The 22,744-nt window shown below is 42.8% G+C and overlaps 1 protein-coding gene across 2 annotated transcripts in view; it reads right to left on the bottom strand.

Moving 5' to 3' along the window:
* Window positions 1-22,744, bottom strand: part of bnc1 (basonuclin zinc finger protein 1) — a 37,031-nt gene that overhangs the window by 9,575 nt on the left and 4,712 nt on the right. The window contains exons 2-4 of one of the 2 annotated variants that reach the window (XM_061756422.1): window positions 18,362-18,457; window positions 17,474-17,576; window positions 16,815-17,050 (exon numbers count right to left, since the gene is read on the bottom strand). In XM_061756422.1, coding sequence (XP_061612406.1) covers window positions 16,815-17,050; window positions 17,474-17,576; window positions 18,362-18,457 — 435 coding nt within the window. The remainder of the gene's footprint in view (window positions 1-16,814; window positions 17,051-17,473; window positions 17,577-18,361; window positions 18,458-22,744) is intronic. The other variant, XM_061756432.1, reaches the window with a different exon arrangement.

Below are 22,744 nucleotides of genomic sequence, written 5' to 3'. Positions count from 1 at the left end.
GGTGGCGTCCCCCTGGCTGGGATGGGCTCGGTGGCTTGCAGATGGGGGGGGGGGGGGGGGGGGGGGGGGGCAGGCTAGCCCTTCCTCACTGTGACGGCTCAGCAAATCCATACACCAGTTGACTAACATGCATGTGATATGGTGTTCATTTACTAATAAGTTCCATAGACAATGCAATAGGCTTGAATTGCTTATGCTGGGACAATTTACAATGACACAGGATATATTAAGACAGTGGTCCCCAACCCACGGTCAGGGGACCGGTACCGGTCAATTTATATAATTTCCGTTGTATTGCGTTTCATGTGTCAAATGTGTTTTATTTTGAAAATTGACTGGATCTTCTCCGCCACAACAGCTGTACGTCTCAACTGACACATCAAGACTGCACAGAACGCTTATGTTTCCGACCCCAGCCGACTCGCTAACGGCGGCCAAGCTAAAAGAACAAATCATTTAATAAACTGATTCAGGGCGGCACGGTGGCCGACTGGTTAGAGCGTCAGCCTCACAGTTCTGAGGTGCGGGGTTCAATCCCCGTCCCCGCCTGTGTGGAGTTTGTATGTTCTCCCCGTGCCTGCGTGGGTTTTCTCCGGGCACTCCGGTTTCCTCCCACATCCCAAAAACATGCATGAATTGGAGACTCTAAATTGCCCGTAGGCATGACTGTGAGTGCGAATGGTTGTTTGTTCCTATGTGCCCTGCGATTGGCTGGCAACCAGTTCAGGGTGTACCCCGTCTCCTGCCCGATGACAGCTGGGATAGGCTCCAGCACCCCCGCGACCCTAGTGAGGAGAAGCGGCTCAGAAAATGGATGGATGGAAACTGATTCAGTTCATTACGTTCACAGAAAAGATTCGTTCTTTTGAACGAAACATTCACTAATGAAACGACACTTGACTGCACGTCCGTCATGTGATACGTTACAAAAAATAAGGCCGCAAACTACCGCGAATTATTTAAAAAATAAACATCTTTTGAGACCTTCTATTCAAATGGTAAAACGCCACCTGAGGAGCCAGAAGAAGAGAATCAGAATCAGAATCAGAATGCTCTTTATTTGCCAAGTATGTCCAAAAAACACACAAGGAATTTGTCTCCGGTCGTCGGAGCCGCTCTAGTACCACAACAGACACTCAATTGAAAGAGAACACTTTTGAGACATAAAGAAATTGACAAAAAACAGTTACTGAGCAATAAAGGGTTGCTCGTTATCTGGTAATGCCGGTCCATTTTTTTTTTTTTTTTTGACAATTGTGCAAAAAGATGCAGAGTCCTCTAGCACTTTGCACTTAGAGCAGTTTGAATGACTAATATTGCAATAGTCCGGTGCATTGAACATTGTGCAAAGGGCGCCGAGACTTCAAGGAGTGGATGCGGTTTAAAGTGACGAGTAGTGCGATCATCTGGGAAAATGTTGATTGTGCAAATGTTGCAGATACTCCTCAATCAGTGTGCAAATGGAGCAGATGCTACTCTGGCACGAGTGGCCAGTATTGGTCAATAACAGATATGCAAATAGTGCAGCGTGGCGAGACGACTACAGTGAGTGCACGAGTAATACATCATTGGCCCCACAGAAATGTGACAACCAACTCAAGTCAAAAAATTGCCTGCATGTTGCAATGGAATTGTAGGTTAGGTGTTTAAGAAGTTGATCGCAAGAGGGAAGAAGCTGTTGGGATGTCTACTAGTTCTAGTTTGCATTGATCGGTAGCGCCTACCTGAGGGAAGGCTCTTCCGGAAGAGCTGGTGACCGGGATGCGGCGGGTCAGAGAGGATTTTGCACGCTCTTGTCTTAGTTCTGGCAGCGTGTAAGTCCTCAAGGGTGGGTAGTTTTGATTTTCAGCAGTTTGGATTGTCCGTTGCAGTCGGAGTTTGTCCTTTTTTGTAGCAGCACCAAACCAGACTGTGATGGAAGAACACAGGACCGATTCGATGACCGCTGTGTAGAACTGCCTCAGCAGCTCCTGTGGCAGGCCGTGCTTTCTCAGAAGCCGCAGGAACTACATCCTCTGCTGGGCTATCAGGAGTCCTACTTAAAATACACGTTTATCTCAACAAGTAACTCTCACGCACTGAGTCTGCTCTGCATAATACTGTATGCGGCGACAAGCTAGCCAACGAAACGTGGAGACCAAGCACCCTGGACTAAAAGATAACCCGTTGGGGATTTTTGAAAGAAAAAGACATCAACTGAATACCCTGCTACCATTTCCAACATCGTATCTTTGTGAAGCAGGCTTTTCTGCAGTGACAGTAACAAGGACAAAATTAAAGAGCTGACTGGACATCAGGAACAAGCCCAGGGCTGACACTGATTCTGCGTTATGGTGAGTTGTTGTATTTAACATTCGTTTTTAAGCCGGTTGTGTGCATTTATCTTTGCTGTATGTGTATATATTAGACTTTAACGTCATAATTCGCCGATCCGATCTCCACAAAAGACATTTACTCTGCGTCGCCATCGTGCACAGTATACTTGAATCCAAAAGCTGGTTTATTTTTAGCCTTGTTGTGCTTGTTGTAGCCTAGCAAGGTAGTGGTACCACGGACGGTTGGACGTAAACATGCCGCCGTTCTGTCGAATCATGCTCGAAAGTTTCGGTGTGGGTGAAGTCATTTCATTCAAAAGAAAGTAATTTCATGACAGTAAGTTAGCAGCCATTATTTCTGTCACGTTGCAATGTTGGTTTGACCTGACTGATTAGAATACACGATCTGACGAGAGCAGTGATTTCCAACCTTTATGGAGCCAAGGAACATATTTGACAATTGAAAAAAAATCTCACGGAACACCAACAAACTAAAATGTCACCAAAAAGTGGATACATTAATGACTGTATGTACCTCCTGCCATCTAATAGAAGGTCATTTATCATTTATTCTGTCTGTCACTGTGCCTCACTGGCATAAATAGAGGAACAAAGATACATTATTTATTGTAAATATCATTTTTGGAGCAATTAAGTACACAAGTATATACAGTAAATGAACAGGTCATAGAAATAGACACATTCCTCCATCTTGTGATCGGATCGGTGATCGGTTATCGGTTTTTTCAACTCGCTGATCGGTGATCGTCCCCAAAAATTCTGATAGTGTAAAATATATATATATATATATATAAAATATGCCACACCTTGACAGCCAGCCCGTGAGAAAAAATGCCTACTCTAAACTGGTCCGCGGTGCAAAAAAGGTTGGGGACCACTATTAAGATATCAACTCACAGGTTCTTACAAGTGTTGAGACACTATAAAAGCATCCTACCGAACCAGTGTCAAATATACCGCACATAATACAACATTTTGCTTTGAGATAGTATTTTAAACTTGTTTTGCTTCGATGAAAAGAGACTTCAGCGCTGCACTACATGCAAACTTCCTTTGTTTTAACGCAAGTCCTATCGGGGTGACCTTTGAAGCAAACTTTGCCACTGAGCACACCAGTCGGTCTCCTCACTTATCTTTGCACTGGCGCAAACATTGACCTGATAACTGACCGTATAGCAACCTGCGCCCCCTTTCAGATATCCATTTGCGTGCATGGCAAAAATCAATTGTGTGATTAATCTGCATGAATGAGGGGTGCTCTGATCAGGGTTTTATTCTGCTGATTTTGATACCGATCATCCATGAGTGATATCTGCTGATCACTGCCGATACCGTTCATATGGATTAGCTGAAAACTTTATTTGTGGTGAGTGGTATTGGCTATGGCGACTGGTAATCATCTGCCCTACAGTTCTGAGGACTTGGTTTCAAATCCGGCCTCACCTGTGTGGCGTTTGCATGTTTTCCCCCGTGCCTGTGTGGGTTTTCTTTGGGTACTCCGGTTTCGTCTCACATTCCATGAAACATGCTCGGTAGGTTAATTGACGACTCTAAATTGCCCATAGGTGTGCACGTGCATGTGAATGATTATCTATATGTGCGCTGCCATTGGCCATTTCAGGGTGTACCCAGCCTCTCGCCCAGTCAGCCGAAATAGGCGTCAGCACGCCCGTGACCCTAGTAAGGATAAGCGGTACGGAAAATGGATCGATTGATAAAACTGAATTTAAATAATAATACAATCATAGAAATTAATAATAATTCTGTGACGCACGGAACCGAGACCACAAAACCGGGAACCAAACTCTGGATTGTGTGTGTGTGTGTGTATATATATATATATATATATATATCCAGCAGCCCACGACCCTACTGAGGATAAGCGGTGAAGAAAATCGATGGATGGATATTTATATATATATATACACACACATATATATACACAATAAGCTTCATCATGCAACAAAACTGTGACACGAAACACACTGCCAACACAACAAAAGACTTCATCAGAGGGAAAAAGTGGAAGGTCTGAGACTGGCCAAGTCAATCACCGGACCTTAACCAAATAGAGCATGCATTTTACCTCCTGAAGAGGAGACTGAAGGGAGAAACCCACAGAAACAAACAAGAACTAAAAGAGGCTGCAGTAAAGACCTGGAAAAGCATTTCAAATGAAGAATGCAACAGTCAAAGAGTCGCAGGCTTGATGCATTTATTGCAAGTAAGGGTAATGCCACTAAATATTCAATGTTATTCACTTGAAGTTCATTTAATCATAACTGTTCCAATATTTTTACTCACTTGAAAAGTGGGTGGCTTCAAACAAAAGGTGCTCTGTCCTCAGTTGTTTAACACATCTAGATGTAAATACCGTCCATCCATCCAGCCATCCATCCATCCATTTTCTGAGCCGCTTCTCCTCACGCGGGTCGCGGGAGTGCTGGACCCTATCCCAGCTATCTTCGGGCAGGAGGCGGGGTACTCCCTCAACTGGTTGCCGGCCAATCGCAGGGCACACATAAACAAACAACCATTTGCACTCACATTCACACCTACGGGCAATTTAGAGTTGCCAATTAACCTACCATGCATGTTTCTGTTTTCTGTGAAGTGCAGTTACTCACCCCACGTCTGATCCAATCAGCTTTATAGGTAAAATGAGTCAAATGTGGAGCAATGACTCACAGATGGTCAACTGGGCTCTTGTTCTTGAAAAGACACCTTACTCAGCGCAATGTATGCAACTCCTTCATTTGGTAAATCACCAAATTGCTTGAGAATATATGACGTGTCAGGAAAGAAACCACAAGCCACAGAGTTTTCTGAAATCATTTCACAAATACCAACCTTAGCCCGATGAACAGCTCATGCACACACTCATAACAATATCGACGTCAACGTCAAAGCAACTGTTCCTTGAACACAGTGATCTTGTGTCCAGCATGGTCTATTTACTGCACAAATAAAATATATATCCGCTAAGGTTGAATCAAACAAACTGTTCTTGTTTGTGGTTTCCATGACCTGGATCTTTAAGCATGAGAATGGTGACCCAGTAGGGGAGCGCCATGACAGTCTGCCATCTTGAAATTACAGCCGCCATAAGGGACAAGCAGCATTAAACATGTAATAATTACGCGGTTCACTCAAATTCAGCGCATAAATTGAGACACCGGAGGAGAAGATCATCTTATCACCATACCCTGGCAAATCTGCACTACTGCAGCAGCATAATGCAGGACCACGGATATGCAATGAAGACAGTTAATTACGCCATTGGCAAGAAAGCCAAAAATACAACTTAAGCAACGGTGCATTTAAAAGAGGATAAACGTCGGGTTAGCCTTCCCCAGGTGGAAGGAGCTCATGAGAGCATTTTCTTTCAAGGGACGCTGAAGTTGCCAGCTTTCTCCTCGCCAAGTAAGTCAACGCTGCCTAAATTAGTTTTGTTACAGCATTACACAGTCAGACCAACCGTCCCGTATTAGCCGTTGTTCCGACAAATTTTCCTATTCTTCAAATCGCCCTACCGGAGTATGAATTGGCAGTTACATCTGTCGATTGTAGCTAGCGCACTGGGAAATAACTACGAAATAACTACTTTCAGTTTCAGTTGGGGTCCAGCAATAAATGCTCAACAAAACCCCAGCTTCCTCTCAATCCAGGCTAGCCCTTCCTCACTGTGACGGCTCAGCAAATCCATACATGCATGTGATATGGTGTTCATTCACTAATTAGTTCCATAGACAATGCAATAGGCTTGAATTGCTTATGCTGGGACAATTTACAATGACACAGGATATATTAAGACAGTGGTCCCCAACCCACGGTCAGGGGACCGGTACCGGTCAATTTATATAATTTCCGTTGTATTGCGTTTCATGTGTCAAATGTGTTTTATTTTGAAAATTGACTGGATCTTCTCCGCCACAACAGCTGTACGTCTCAACTGACACATCAAGACTGCACAGAACGCTTATGTTTCCGACCCCAGCCGACTCGCTAACGGCGGCCAAGCTAAAAGGACAAATCATTTAATAAACTGATTCAGTTCATTACGTTCACAGAAAAGATTCGTTCTTTTGAACGAAACATTCACGAATGAAACGACACTTGACTGCATGTCCGTCATGTGATACGTTACTAAAAATAAGGCCGCAAACTAGCGAGAATTATTTAAAAAATAAACATCTTTTGAGACCTTCTTTTCAAATGGAAAAACGCCACCTGAGGAGCCAGAAGAAGAGAACCAGAATCAGAATCAGAATGCTCTTTATTTGCCAAGTATGTCCAAAAAACACACAAGGAATTTGTCTCCGGTCGTCGGAAATGCTCTAGTACGACAACAGACACTCAATTGAAAGAGAACCCTTTTGAGACATAAAGAAATTGACAAAAAATGGATGGGGAGAGGGAATTCTGGGCGACCCTGCTAAAGCTACTGCCCCCGCGACCCGACCTCGGATAAGCGGTAGAAAATGGATGGATGGATGGGTTATTTGATTTATTGTCAAGAAAATTAATATTACTGAAATAATTTTACATACAGGCATAGTGGACGACTGGTTAGAGCGTCTGCCTCACAGTTCTGAGGACCGGGGTTCAATCCCCGGCCCCGCCTATGTGGAGTTTGCATGTTCTCCCCGTGCCTGCGTGGCTTTTCTCCGGGCACTCCGGTTTCCTCCCACATCCCAAAAACATGCATGCTAGGTTAATTGACAACTTTAAATTGCCCGTAGGTGTGAATGTGAGTGCGAATGGTTGTTTGTTTGTTTGTTTGTATGTGCCCTGCGATTGGCTGGCGACCGGTTCAGGGTGTACCCCGCCTCCTGCCCGATGACAGCTGGGATGGGCTCCAGCACGTCCGCGACCCTCGTGAGGAGAAGCGCGACAGAAAATGGATGGATGGATGAATTCTACATACAGTGGAACCTCTATACAACGGACCCCGATAGAATGGATATCTGATAAAACGGAGCTTCGGGACTGAACAATGTGTTCAAAAATAGTTTCCATTTGTCACTTAAACTGCCATTGACAAAGTCTGTTGGTTCCAGAATTGTTTACTGGCACTGTGGCGCAATACAGGCAGAGAATGGGACTGACGCATTGCTGGTTCACAGATATACAATATGACTAGACGTGCCTCCCGTGCCTACGTGGCGGCCATGTTGAATGTGGGCCATTGATGTGGCGGCCATCGTCATGATGCTTATATCTATTTATATATTGTGCCGTAGATTGCAGCGCAGCGAGAAAGAGCGGCATGGCGCCAGTGTTAACACTGAGGAATACAAAACACTATTCTCTGGAGTCTGAAACATGCTATTTTTGGTGCAGTCAATATTTTTTGTCAAGCCGTTTGACTTTGGCAACAGATTTGGAACTAGGAAGCACAGTAATTCCTTGCGGCTCATCAAAGCCACTCACGTATGAGTATGAGTACTGTACGTCAACAATGTCATCATGACCAAGCACAAGTTTGTAAGTGGTAAGTTTGGATAAAATGTCAAACTTTTTTTTTTTTAATATTTATTTTCAATAACTCTGTACTGTACTGGGCATTTTAGGGAAAAAAAAAACCTATAAAACAATAATTTTGGACTGTAAAGTAATATGGGTGTATATGGCCATAAACAAAAGTGGTTCAATGTAACAGACAGACGGCTATATTGGATACCCCCCCCCCCCCCCAACCCCCGCCCCTCTTAGTCTGTTCTATTGAGGTTCTATTGTATACATACATTTTAAAATGTCTATAATTGCTTATAATTAATAATTAAATTAATTTAAAATAGTAAAGTTTCAAAATGAGAATTATTTTATTGGTAAAACAGTTTTTCATGTCTGTATCATTATGTATGTTTTATTCATTTATCTGATAAAATGTTGTTATTTTAAACTAAACTAAACTAAAATAAAATAAACCGGAGTGCCCGGAGAAAACCCACGCAGGCACGGGGAGAACATGCAAACTCCACACAGGGGGGATTGAACCTCGGTCCTCAGAACTGTGAGGCAGACGCTCTAACCAGTTAAATATTCTTGTCCAATGGTCCCCAACCACTGGGCCGTGGGCCATTTAGTACCGGGTCGCCCATATAAAAGAAGAGTGGGACACGAGTCACCTCTCCATCGATCATAATTTTCAGTTCAGGAAACTCCGTCGCTACAGGCATCCCCACGCAGAAAGATATGGATTTGCGTGAACTAGTCCGTGGCAGAAAAAAGGTTGGTAACCACTGTTCCAGTCAGATTCTTCAGTGCATTTTGTTGACATGAAGTGACAAACCCCAGCACAAAGTTACCATCCACCTGGTGAGAAGAAATCAGAACCTTCAAACAATTAGCCTACTACGAACAATAAAGGGAAGACTTCGAGTCAAAAATTGTTGTTGGCCAATTTGATGAATTACAACCCCAATTCCAATGAAGTTGGGACGTTGTGTTAAACATAAATAAAAACAGAATACGATTTGCAAAACATGTTCAACTTATACTTAATTGATTACACTACAAAGACAAGACATTTAATGTTCAAACTGATAAACTTGATTGTTTTGGCAAATAATCATTAACGTAGAATTTGATGGCTGCAACAAGTTCCAAAAAAGCTGGGACAGGTGACAAAAAAGACTGAGAAAGGCTCATCCAACACCTGTTTGGAACATCCCACAGGTGAACAGGCGAATTGGGAACAGGTGGGTGCCATGATTGCTTCCCTGAATTGCTCAGTCATTCCCAAGCAAAGATGGGGCGAGGTTCACCTCTTTGTGAACACGTGCGTGAGAAAATAGTCGAACAGTTTAAGGACGATGTTCCTCAACGTACAAATGCAAGGAATTTAGGGATTTCATCATCTGCGCTCCATAATATCATCAAAAGGTTCAGATAATTTGGAGAAATCACTGCACGAAATCACGTGACCTTCGATCCCTCAGGCGGCACTGCATCAAAAACCGACATCAATGTGTAAAGGATATCACCACATGGGCTCAGGAACACTTCATAAAACCAATGGCAGTAAATACAATTCGGCGCTACATATGCAAGTGTAACTTGAAACGCTACTATGCAAAGCAAAAGCCATTTATCAACAACACCCAGAAACACCGCCGGCTTCTCTGGGCCCGAGCTCATCTAAGATGGACCGATGCAAAGTGGAAAAGTGTTCTGTGGTCCGACGAGTCCACATTTCAAACTGTTTTTGGAAATTGTGGACGTCGTGTCCTCCGGGCCAAAGAGGAAAAGAACCATCCGGACTGTTATGGACGCAAAGTTCAAAACCCAGTATCTGTGATGGTATGGGGCTGTGTTACTGCCAATGGCATGGGTAACTTACACGTCTGTGAAGGCATCATTAATGCTGAAAGGTACATACTGGTTTTGGAGAAACATATGCTGCCATCCAAGCAACGTCTTTTTCATGGACGCCCCTGCTTATTTCACCAAGACAATGCCAAACCACATTCTGCACGTGTTACAACAGCGTGGCTTCGTAGTAAAATAGTGCGGGTACTAGACTGGCCTGCCTGCAGTCCAGACCTGTCTCCCATTGAAAATTACGAAGGATAAAATACGACAAAGGAGACCTCGGACTGTTGAACAGCTGAAGCTGTACATCGAGGAAGAATGGGAAAGAATTCCACCTCCAAAGCTTCAACAATTACTGTCCTCAGTTCCCAAACATTATTGAATGTTGTTCAAAGAAAAGGTGATGTAACACAGTGGTAAACATGACCCTGTCCCAGCTTTTTTGGAACGTGTTGCAGCCATAAAGTTCTAAGTTAATGATTATTTGTGTATAGTGTATTCAATTAAATATACGGTGAACATGATTTGCAAATCATTGTATTCTGTTTTTATTTATGTTTAACACAATGTCCCAACTTCATTGGAATTGGGGTTGTATAATGGCAGTCTGACAGACCAGGTGTGAATGTCAGCTTGAGTTGATTGCATGCTCATAGCTAACGTTAGTTAACCTTACCACAACACAAGACCAAGCAAGCCCGCAACATGTGCTTTACGGAGACTTGGCTTTGTGAGGCTGTACCAGATGGCGCTGTCATGCTTTCAGGCTTCCATCTTCACTGGGCAGACCGCGACATGGGATCTTCGGGGAAAACAAAAGGCGGCGGGATATGCTTCTATATCAACGAAAAATGGTGTACGGACGTCACGGAGCTCAGCACACACTGCAGCCCGCATTTGGAGTCGCTGTTTTTGAACTGTAAGCCATTCTACTTGCCGCGTGAATTTGCATCATTCATACTGGCTGGCGTGTACATTCCACCTCAAGCTAACATGAACGCTGCACTGCTAATGCTCGTCAAACAAGTCAACCAAATTGAAAAAAAAAACACCCGGATTCAGCCCTCATTATTCTCGGGGACTTTAACAAAGCTAAACCTAACCACGAACTCCCTAAATACAAGCAGGACATCGACTTTCCTACCAGGGAAAATAACAATTTGGACCACTGCTATACTACGCTAAAAAACTCATACCGTGCTATACCTCGTGCAGCCCTGGGCTTGTCTGATCACTGCTTAATTCACTTAATACCGACATACAGGCAAGAGCTTAAATGCGCGACGCCTACAGTGAAAAAGTGGACCAATGAAGCCAAGATGGAACTTCAAAGCTGTGTAGACTGCACAGACTGGAGTGTCTTTGAAAATTCAGCTGGCAGCCTGGATGAATATACGGACACTGTCACATCCTGTATCAGTTTCTGTGAAGAAGTGTGTGTACCAACAAAGTCATGTCGCACATTCAACAACAACAAGCCGTGGTTCACTGCCAAACTGCAGCTTCGCCAAGCTAAGGAGGACGCATATCAAAGCGGTGACAGCTCGCTCTAGTCTTCACACAGATCTTCAACAGATCTCTGGAACTGTGCGAAGTGCCATCCTGTTTCAAACGCTCCACCATCATTCCAGTCCCCAAGAAACCTACAATCTCGGGTCTAAATGACTACAGGCTTGTCGCCTTGACATCTGTGGTCATGAAGTCTTTTGAACGTCTCGTGCTGGACCACCTCATGAGCGCCACAGGTCCCCTGGTAGACCCCCTGCAGTTTGCCTACCGAGCGAACAGGTCTGCGGATGATGCAGTCAACATGGGACTGCACTTCATCCTAGAACACCTCGACAGTGCAGGGACCTACGCGAGGATCCTCTTTGTGGACTTCAGCTCAGCGTTCAACACCATCATCCCTGAACTCCTTTCCTCCAAGCTTCTCCAGCTCAGCGTCTCACCTGTCATCTGCCAGTGGATTTACAGCTTCCTGACGGGTAGGACACAGCAGGTGAGGCTGAGAGAGACCACCTCATCCACATGCAGCATCAGCACTGGGGCTTGGTTGTTGCATCCGCTCTTCGCTGCTCTTCTCTCTCTACACGAACGACTGCACCTCAACGCACCCGGCTGTCAAACTCCTGAAGTTTGCAGATGACATAACTGTCATCGGCCTCATCAAGGACGGTGACGAGTCTGCATATAGACAGGAAGTGGAGCGGCTGGAGCAGCTGGAGCTGTGGTGCGGCCGACACAACCTGGAGCTGAACACGCTCAAGACTGTAGAGATGATCGTGGACTTCAGGAGGCATCCTTCGCCACAGCTGCCCCTCACGCTGTCCAGCTGCCTTGTGTAAACCGTCGAGACCTTCAAGTTCCTGGGAATTACAGTCTCTCAGGAACGGAAGTGGGCGATCAACATCAACTACGTCCTCACAAAGGCCCAGCAGAGGATGTACTTCCTGCGGCTTCTGAGAAAGCACGGCCTGCCACCGGAGCTGCTGAGGCAGTTCTACACAGCGGTCATCGAATCAGTCCTGTGTTCTTCCATCACAGTCTGGTTTGGTGCTGCTACAAAAAAGGACAAACTCCGACTGCAACGGACAATCCAAACTGCTGAAAGGAACTGCCGAACTGCTCTAAGTGCTAGAGGACTCTGCATCTTTTTACAAAATTGTCAAAAGAAAAAAAAAAATAATAATGTACCGGCATTAGCAGATAACGAGCAACCCTTTATTGCTCAGTGACTGTTTTTTTGGTCAATGTCTTTATGTCCCAAAAGTATTCTCTGTCAATCGACCGTCTGTTGTCGTACTAGAGCGGCTCCGACTACCGGAGACAAATTCCTTGTGTGTTTTTTGGACATACTTGGCAAATAAAGATGATTCTGATTCTGATTCTGAACAGCAGCCCATTATGATGAATGTTGTTAATACTGTATACGAACCCAAATTCCAATGAATGGGACCTTGTGTAAAACTTAATGAAAACAGAATATATCCATCCATCCATTTTCTGAGCCGCTTCTCCTCACAAGGGTCGCGGGCGTGCTGGAGCCTATCCCAGCTATCATTGGGCAGGAGGCGGGGTACACCCTGAACTGGTTGCCAGCCAATCGCAGGGCACATACAAACAAACAACCAGTCGCACTCACATTCATACCTCCGGGCAATTTAGAGTTGTCAATTAACCTACCATGCATGTTTGTAGGATGTGGGAGGAAACCGGAGTGCCCGTAGAAAACCCACGCAGGCACGGGGAGAACATGCAAACTCCACACAGGCGGGGCCGGGGATTGGACCCCGGTCCTCAGAACTGTGAGGCTGACGCTCTAACCAGTTGCTCACCGTGCCGATAAACAGAATACAATGATTTGCAAATCATTTGGAAATCATATTGAGTTGAATATATGACAAAAACAAGATATTTAATGTTCAAACTGATCAACTTAGTTGTTTTTTTTGGTAAATATTTACTCATTTTGAATTTGATGCTTGCAACACGTTCCAAAAAAGCTGGGACGGGGGCCTGTTTACCACTGTGTTACATCACCTTAACAACACTCAATAAGCGTTTGGGAACTGAGGGCACACAAATTGTTGAAGCTTTGTAGGTGGAATTCTTTCCCGGTCTTGCTAGGTGTACAACATAAGTTGCTCAACAGTCTTGGGTCTATGTTTTCATATTTTGAGCTTCATAATGAGCCACACATTTTCAATGGGAGTACAAGACTGGACTGCTGGCAGGCACTCTATTATTCTCCGAAGCCACACTGTTGTAACACGTGCAGAATGTGGCGTGGCATTGTCTTGGTGAAATAAGCAGGGGCGTCCCTAAAAAAAGAGATTGCTTGGTTGGCGGCACATGTTGCTCCAACCCTGCATGTACCTTTCAGCATTAATGGCGCCTTCACACATGTGTTACCCATGCCATGGGCACTAACATATCCTCATACCATCTCACGAGGTCCATGATTTACCCACAAAATTGAAATGTGTACTCATCAGACCACAGCACACGTTTCCACTTTGGGTCAGTCCATTTCAGATGACCTTGGGGCCAGAGAAGCCCCAAGAAGATGTTTCTGGGTGTTGTTGAAACTGTATATGGCTTTTCGCTTGACATGGTTTTAACTTGCATTTGTAGATGCAACTGTGTTGAATGACAATTGTTTTTGGAAGTGTTCCTGAGTCCATGCAGCAATATCCTTTACACAATCATGCCGGTATTTAATGCAATGCCACCTGAGGGATCGAAGGTCACAGTTCTTCAATGTGGTTTTACGGCCTTGCCGCTTACATGCAAAGATTTCTCCAGCTTCTCGGAATCTTTTGATGGTATTATGGACCGCAGAAGATCCATCCATCCATCCGTTTCCTTTACTGCTTATCCTCACTAGGGTCGTTTGCGTGCTGGAGCCTATCCCAGCTATCTTCGGGCGAGAGGCAGGGTACACCCTGAACTGGTCGCCTGCCAATCACAGCTGCAGAAGATGAAAACCCGAAAGTCCTTGCAATTGTACGTTGAGAAACTTTGTTCTTAAATTGTTGACTATTTGCTCACCCCGTTGTTCACAAAGTTGTGAACCCCTCCCCATCCTTCCGTGTGAACAACTGAGCCTTTCAGTGATGTTTCTTCAATACCCAATCATGACAATCACACATTTCCAATTAATCTGTTCACCTGTGGGATGTTCCAAACAGGTGTTTTTGTCATGAGCGGTGCCCTGCAGTCCTTTTCGTTGGAGCCTGGTGGCGCTTTACGCTCCTCTCGCCCTCTCTTTCTCCCTCCCTCTCGCTCTTCACAGTAATCAGCACCACCTCGGCCGCGCACTTGTCATCAATCAGCCCTCATTATCACCTGCATAAAAGCCTGCCAGATCCCGGAAATTATGAACGCTCTCTTGCGGTACCACGACTCCTCCGTCTCCACGTAAGCTTACTCAATTCCTCGTGTCCTTTCTCTCCTTGTCCTCAGTGTTCCCTCCGTGTTCCTCACATCCACAGCGTCAAGCCAGCCGTCAGTCCTCGCCACCGCCTGCCACACGTTCCGTGCCTCCACAACCCACCAGCAAATCTCAAGGACCATCTCCATATCCCCTTTTTCAAGAGACTGTTCTCAACCTCTCAGCCTCCGCCTGCTCTTGGGTCCCGTCTGAATCAACTCGTGACAGTTTTTTGACCGTTCCACAACTTCCCCAGTCTTTTGTTGCCCCTGTCGCAGCTTTTTTTTTGGAACACGTTCAGGGCAATATATTCAAAATGAGAAAAAACAATAACGTTCATCCGATTGAACATTCAATATCTTGTCTTTGTAGTGTATTCAATTGAATATAGGTTAGAAGGGATTTGCAAATCATTGTATTCTGTTTTTATTTACATTTTCCACAACATCCCAACTTCATTGCAACTTACTGGCTTGCTGAAATGTTGTGCATTCTATTGCTCTTTGTTGCCTTTAAAAATGGGAATATGTGATGCATAGAAGATGTCGAGCGTCAGCACATTTGCAGTCTTAGTTCCTGGTCAGGCTTTAGAATACAATTCAAAGAATGCCACCCACTAAATACAATAATAAACAAATGATTCATAGAATTAGTAAATACTATGAATAAATAAATTAAAGCACTTCAGACAATAGTGTGTGTGTGTGCATGCCAGACAATAGTGTGTGTGTGTGCATGCGTGTGTGGTTAAGCAGTGTCAATGTAATTGCAGTTTCTGTAATGTGTACATGCAGAATATGTTTATTTATACGTGTATTGATGTTTATTTTGTATTCGGTTTGTACGGACTCTGTAAAATAGCGGTTGTGATTCCAATGATAACTGCTGCTTCTTTTTTACATTTAAGCATGTGAGAACATACCATGAACGACGAAAGATTAAGCAATCTGGGTGCACTGAGCATCGAGTCTCGGAGGGCCAAGGCATTGAATCTCCACTCATTTGTTCAGTTTGCCAGAAATCACCAAAACTGCAGAATACAGTTGCTGCACTAATTTACAGAATCTCACAAAGTGTCAATATTTTTCATAGTCAATATGTTGTCTGTGAGGTGCTTTGCTTTTGGTTACAATGGTTAACCACTAGTTGTAATAATATATATATATATATATATATATATATATATATATATACCGTAATTTCTCGTGTATAATGCGCATTCCCCCACCCAAGAATTGTCAAAAGTCAATAGTGTGCATTATACATAGGTATAGGGGAAAATGAAAAAGCTTTCACATTTTATGAATGTATGCCGCCATCTAGAGGTTATGAAAAAGATGGACACTTTCATTCCAATGTCACCGCCACCTAGAGGTTATGAGAAAGGTGTACACTTGCATTCTAATATGCCGCCACCTCGAGGTTATGAAAAAGGTGTAGCCTACACTTTCAGTCCAATATGACAGGGGTAAGTATGACTGCGTATATGTACAGTTATGCTCAGAAGTTTACATACCCTGGCAGAATTTGTGAAATATTGTTTTTTTTTAAATATGATTGAACAACAACCATCATTAATTTTTTGGTGGTTATGTTTTGTTTAATGATCATGTTTTTCTGAAAAGCTTGACAGTTTAATTTGAATCCCATTAAAATAAAATTAAATGTGTTTCGCCTTGCCCTTCATGTTTTCTTGAAAGAATTGTACCCATCTTACAAATTCTGCCTGGGTAATCAAACATATGAGCACAACTGTGTGTTTTCTCATTTACTAAATAAAAGTATGAATTTCAAAATAAGAGCAAGTAAATAATAAGTATTAATAATAAGTATTACATGTTCAAATAAAGTGCTTGACTTCAGAATAATTATTTGAAAAAATACTTCATGTTTTGATCATATGGGTAAAAGAAAAATCATGCATTGTCAAAATGCGTTATACATAGGTAGAAGTGTTTTCCAGAATTTTGAGGTCAACTTTGGGGGTGCGCATTATACATGCGTGCACATTATACATGAGAAATCTCGGTTTATATATATATATATATATATATATATATATATATATATATATATATATATATATATATATATATATATATAAAACCCCTATACAGGCTCGCTGTTCAGGGTGTCCATACAGTATATATTCTTTTTTCATTTGTGCTAATAAAGAGAAGAAGAAAAAGTTAAGGTTCAAGCAGAAAAACAGAACAGAAGACCTTTACCTGGAGTACATATCCTCGTATGTAGTCCTGTAGCGTCCAGTCAAGTGCATTGAGAATCTTGATAACCTCTTCCTGTTTGAGAACGGAAAAAAGCCGGTCCAAGAGGATCTTCAAGCGTATGGGAATAGCTTGGGTTCCATATAGCATCAGGCTGCAGATGTCAAACACCACGTTGGAATGCACAATCTCCACCTGGCTGTTCTGATACACGTGGTGCACCTTCAATTTACTCAGAGCTAGAACATATACACATAATTTGGGATTACTTTACATTTCAGTGGGAAAAAAAATCCTATTCCGTAAAATTGACATTTGTAGTACAGTACTACAAAATGGATTGTCGAACAGAAACAAACTTTACTAATAATGGTATTAGTATGGTAATAATGCATGAAATGTTACATTTTCTATGAATTTTGGCCAACTGATTTGTGGATTAACACAAATAATAATACATACTGTCAATGTATTTCGTTATTTGTACAGCCAAAATATATATTTGACAACACTGCTCCCCAAAACATTGGTCGAGTCTGAGTAGTAGTGTGTGTATGAGTCAACACATTTTACTCTACATGAATTGCTAAAAGTATTTCAAAGCTGTTGTCAACTAATTCAATTGTATGAATTGAATGAGTTGACTGCGTTTCAGCTCTTACCGTGTGCAACCCAGCCATGCTTGCAGTGTTCACACTGCCGTCGTTTCAGCTTCCCAGGTTTAAAGTTGTCGCAGTTGCAATTCAACAAAGTACAACGAATTGCCTACAAAACACATCATAAAAAAAAAAACATACAAATTCAAGATGCTTATTTGTCATGTGCACAGTAAAAATACAACAATATTACTGAGCAAGCCGGCACGGTGGACGACTGGTTCTGGGGACCGGGGTTCAATCCCCGGCCTCTCCCCGTGCCTGGGTGGGTTTTCTACGGCCACTCCGCTTTCCTCCCACATCACAAAAACATGCGTGGTAGGTTGATTGGAGACTCTAAATTGCCCGTAGGTGTGAATGTGAGTACGAATGGTTTTTTTGTTTCTATGTGCCCTTCGATTGGCTGGCGACCGGTTCAGGGCGTGCCCCGCTTCCCGCCCGAAGAACGCTGGGATAGTCTCCAGCACGCCCGCGACCCACGTGAGGAGAAGCGGTAAAGAAAATGGATGGATGGATGAATACTGAGCAATTAGCCTCTTACTTTGTGTCCCTCCAAATTTCAAATGATAAATGAAAACAATGAACAGAAAAAAGCGGGGCCTAGCCAATGTACGATTTACAATTTAAAAAAATGACAATTTAATAAAAACAATGTTTTCATGTTTGGCAGTAGTACTAGTTTAGTCAAGATGCATAAAAAAAACAACAACAATTCTATAAGTAGGGTGTGTGACGTGTGTGAACCCAGCTAAAGCAACCAATACCTGAGTCATACACACAATCAAAAGGCACACACACGCACACACACACATGCACACGTGCTTCAAAAGTTAGTGCTAATGGATCTTTTCATGAAACTTTTTTTGAAAAAGCACATACGATGTCTGGACATACAGTCAAAGAGTTTTGTGGTAAGCTGCTGACTTGGACGCGACCCTGCAGAGTGCTGCAGCACAATACGGTGTCTGGACTTGCCCTCTCCGACTTTGCCTTGGACACAAAAGGGGGACAAAGCATTTACACTCCAGAAACTGGAAAAAACACCATCGGATTTATGATCAAAGCCAGTGTTGAAAACCGATCTATAATGCATGATCAGTGGCGCTTTCGTATACATGTGCGGCATGCCGAGTTCCACTAAGAAGAAGATGCGGGTGGCTCCTCATTTCTTCACTCCTGACATCTCGGTTCACATTATTTTATATCGGACCTTTACTCCAAATTAAAATGACGGCAACTTCAACTTCAATGTCCTGTGTCGCGACTTGGTTGCAGGAGTGCTGTCTACAGCTAAACGTTTCTAAAACTGTTGGCATGTATTGCACTAAAACAAATAGAGTATCGCCTGACCCCGACATACTTGTTAATGGAGAAAAAATGCAAATTGTCAGCCAATGCAAATATCTTGGGTTAATCATAGATTCACAGCTTTCCTTTAAAGCCCATATTGACAAATTGTGTAAAAATATCCAATTAAACCTCGCAAATTTTCGTGCAGTTCGAAATGAAATGTCAACTGAAGCCGCAAAAATGTACTTACATGCAATGATTCTTAGTCACTTTAACTATTGCATAAGCAGTTGGTCCCAGGCTGGTCAGAATGCAAAAAAAACATTGGAGGTTTTGTACAAACAAGTCATTAAAGTGATGGATAAAAAAAACCAAGGCACTATCATCACTGTGCAATTAAAAAAAAATACAGTCGTTTAAACTGGGAGAGCCTTCACATATTTGCAGATTTCAATTTGATTTCTAAAGTACTGCACGATTTGGCTCCAGCTCCTCTGGCTGAGTTCATCAGCCAAAGAAACGGCTCTGAGCGTGTCACTCGAGGCTCTGTCAGAATCATTCAGAATCAGAATCAGAATCATCTTTATTCTTCTGCGCAGGAGCACTTTCACGAAGTCGGCCCGGTCTGTGAGGAGGTTCAACCGCTTCCAACATACAAGGCCTTCACAAAGAAACGCAAAATGTGGCTAGTTAACACCTATAGCTGCCAACACTAAAAGACGAGTATGTTATGATGTTTTTTTTTGTTTTTTTTTGTTATGATCAAATGATTTGTGGTTTTATTCTCTCTTAATAGTATAGTAAGTCTTTGATGATGTATCCTGTATGATATTGTCTTGTAGATGTATTTGACTGCTTTTTGACATCATGGCCAGGGGACTACAGATGAAAACGAGCCTTCTGGCTAATTCTGGCTTTTTTTAATCATGTCTACTTCATGTTGCATTGTCCCCTTTCAAATAAACTGATTAATAATAAACAAAGGGTTCAACTGAAGCCTTGGCATTCATGTTTTTTTGTTTTAGTTCTGGCTTGCCACTGGACTGTGGTCAGATGTGAAAAACAAAACAAAACAAAAAACATTGCTCATCTCTCAGCAACGTCATCGCATCATTGCAGAACGCTAAGAGCTAACAATGTCCAGTGAGGCCTACTGTGGCTGCACAAACACCTCCTGCTGGCTGCTCTCTCTAATATACATCTCAAACAGGTGCCCAGAATATGTTCAACAGACTGGCACACACACACACACACAATGTTCCGTGATCTCCGAGTCTCAGGTCATTATCTGTGATGGAGTTCAAGAGTTCTCGAGAAGAAGATGACAAGGAGAAGGAGATCAATGGCACCAGGCCAATCAGGCCCCTCTTCCCCTTTCCTCAAAGCTTCTTCAAATCAATGACAGGAGAATTGAATGTGCTAAACGATTCAACTGAGTATGAAAATCACAAACTCAGGGCAGCATTCCTTTTGTGTTCGAGTCAACGACCAAAATTACATCACTTGAAATCATATTGTGTACTCGGCACATACCTTTAATTCATCTTAATGTAAATAGGGTTATATACAGAGAGGAATAACAAGCTGTATGTGCTGTCTAAATGCCCCCCCCCCCCCCCCCCCCTCCCCAAAAAAAGAACATTGACATTGGCCATTAATATGGTCTGGGCCCTTGTCAATCACAGGCCGGTAGGATTGTGAACGCACAGTGGCCATCAGTAGCCGCCGCTCAGTAGGGAAACAAGTGCCAGGAAGTGAATTTCAACTTGCATTAAACATCTTCAAAAGAATATCTCGGCACAGATTACAATAAAAGCAATGAGAGAACATTTAGATGAGATTAGTAAGGTAATATGCAAAATAAATGTTCGTTTTCAATAATAACAATCAGTCCAATATACTGTCGATATATCTACAATTGGTATAAAAGAAGAATAAACGTATTTAAATACAAGCCCAATTCCAATGAAGTTGGGACGCTGTGTTAAACAAATCAAAAGAGATTTGCAAATCATGTTCAACTTATATTTCATTGAATACACTACAAAGACAAGATATTTCATGTTCAAATTGATCAACTTGATTGTTTTTAGCAAATAATCATCAACTTAGAATTTGATGGTTGCAACGCGTTCCAAAAAAGCTGGGACAGCTGGGTGGCCAAAAAGACGGAGAAAGTTGAGGAATGCTCATCCAACCCCTGTTTGGAACATCCCACAGGTGAACGGGCGAATTGGGAACAGGTGGGGGCCATGATTGCTTCCCTGAATTGCTCAGTCATTCACAAGCAAAGATGGGGCGAGGTTCACCTCTTTGTGAACAAGTGCGGGAGAAAATGGTCCAACAGTTTAAAGACAATGTTCCTCAATGTACAATTGCAAGGAATTGAGGGATTTTTCGTCATCTACGGTCCATAATATCATCAAAAGGTTCCGAGAATCTGGAGAAAACACCGCATGTAAGCGGCAAGGCCGAAAACCAACATTGAATGCCCGTGACCTTCGATCCCTCAGGCGGCACTGCATCAAAAACCGACATCAATGTGTAAAGGATATCAGCACATGGGCTCAGGAACACTTCAGAAAACCAATATCAGTAAAAACAGTTCAGCGCTACATCCGGAAGTGCAACTTGAAACGCTCCTATGCAAAGCAAAAGCCATTTATCAACAACACCCAGAAACGTCGCCGGCTTCTCTGGGCCCGAGCTCCTCTAAGATGGACCGATGCAAAGTGGAAAAATGTTCTGTGGTCCTACGAGTCCACATTTCAAATTGTTTTGGGAAATTGTGGATGTCGTGTCCTCTGGGCCAAAGAGGAAAAGAAACATCCAGACTGTTATGGACGCAAAGTTCAAAAGCCAGCATCTGTGATGGTATGGGGCTGTGTTAGTGCCAATGGCATGGGTAACTTACACATCTGTGAAGGCACCATTATTGCTGAAAGGTATATACAGGTTTTGAAGAAACATATGCTGCCATCCAAGCAACGTCTTTTTCACGGACTCCCCTGCTTATTTCAGCAAGACAATGCCAAACCACATTCTGCACGTGTCACAACAGCGTGGCTTCGTAGTAAAAGAGTGCGGGTACTCGACTGGCCTGCCTGCAGTGCAGACCTGTCTCCCATTGAAAATGTGTGGCGCATTATGAAGCGTCAAATACGACAACGGAGACCCCGGACTGTTGAACGGCTGAAGCTGTACGTCGAGCAAGAATGGGAAAGAATTCCACCTCCAAAGCTTCAACAATGAGTGTCCTCAGTTCCCAAACGTTTATTGAATGTTGTTAGAAGAAAAGGTGATGTAAAACAGCGGTAAACATGAGCCTGTCTGTCCCAGCTTTTTTGGAACATGTTGCAGCCATAAAATTCCAAGTTAATGATTATTTGCTAAAAGCAATCAAGTTGATCAGTTTGAACATGAAATCTCTCGTCTTTGTAGTGTATTCAATGAAATCTAGGTCGAACGTGATTTGCAAATCATTGTATTCTGTTTTGATTTCTGTTTAACACAAGGTCCCAACTTCATTGGAATCGGGCTTGTATATTTGATCTCGATTGACTGGATTCTAATGCACTGACCCACCAGCCAATGTTTTGGTGTAGTTTTACTGATCACTGGACAAATAAAATCAAAATGTCTGGCTGATTTACAAACTAGGTTTGTCAGATTTCAAATATATTATATATATACCTACGGTCAGAAAATATGGACTTATTTGGGCACTCAGTTCGTGATTTCATTTTAAGTATTGTAAAAAAAAAAAAAAAAATGCTGAACTGTTTGTAATCGAAATATAAACATCACTGAATTTACTGTTAACAATGCTGTTAATAAAGTACGCATTGACAAAACTAAAGAAGAAAATGCACTCCCACCTACTTGTGTGTAATGTTTTTGTTGTTTATTTCTACTTGACATTAGAGTGTACATCTTATTACTACATTCAAGATCAGATAAGGAGACATTACAAAAAACAAAAAAAAA

Source organism: Phyllopteryx taeniolatus, chromosome 2 (genome assembly GCF_024500385.1).
Source record: "Phyllopteryx taeniolatus isolate TA_2022b chromosome 2, UOR_Ptae_1.2, whole genome shotgun sequence".
Classification (NCBI taxonomy): Eukaryota; Metazoa; Chordata; class Actinopteri; order Syngnathiformes; family Syngnathidae; genus Phyllopteryx; species Phyllopteryx taeniolatus.
Note: the sequence above shows the minus strand (reverse complement) of the source record. Positions and strands in the feature narration are given on the sequence as shown.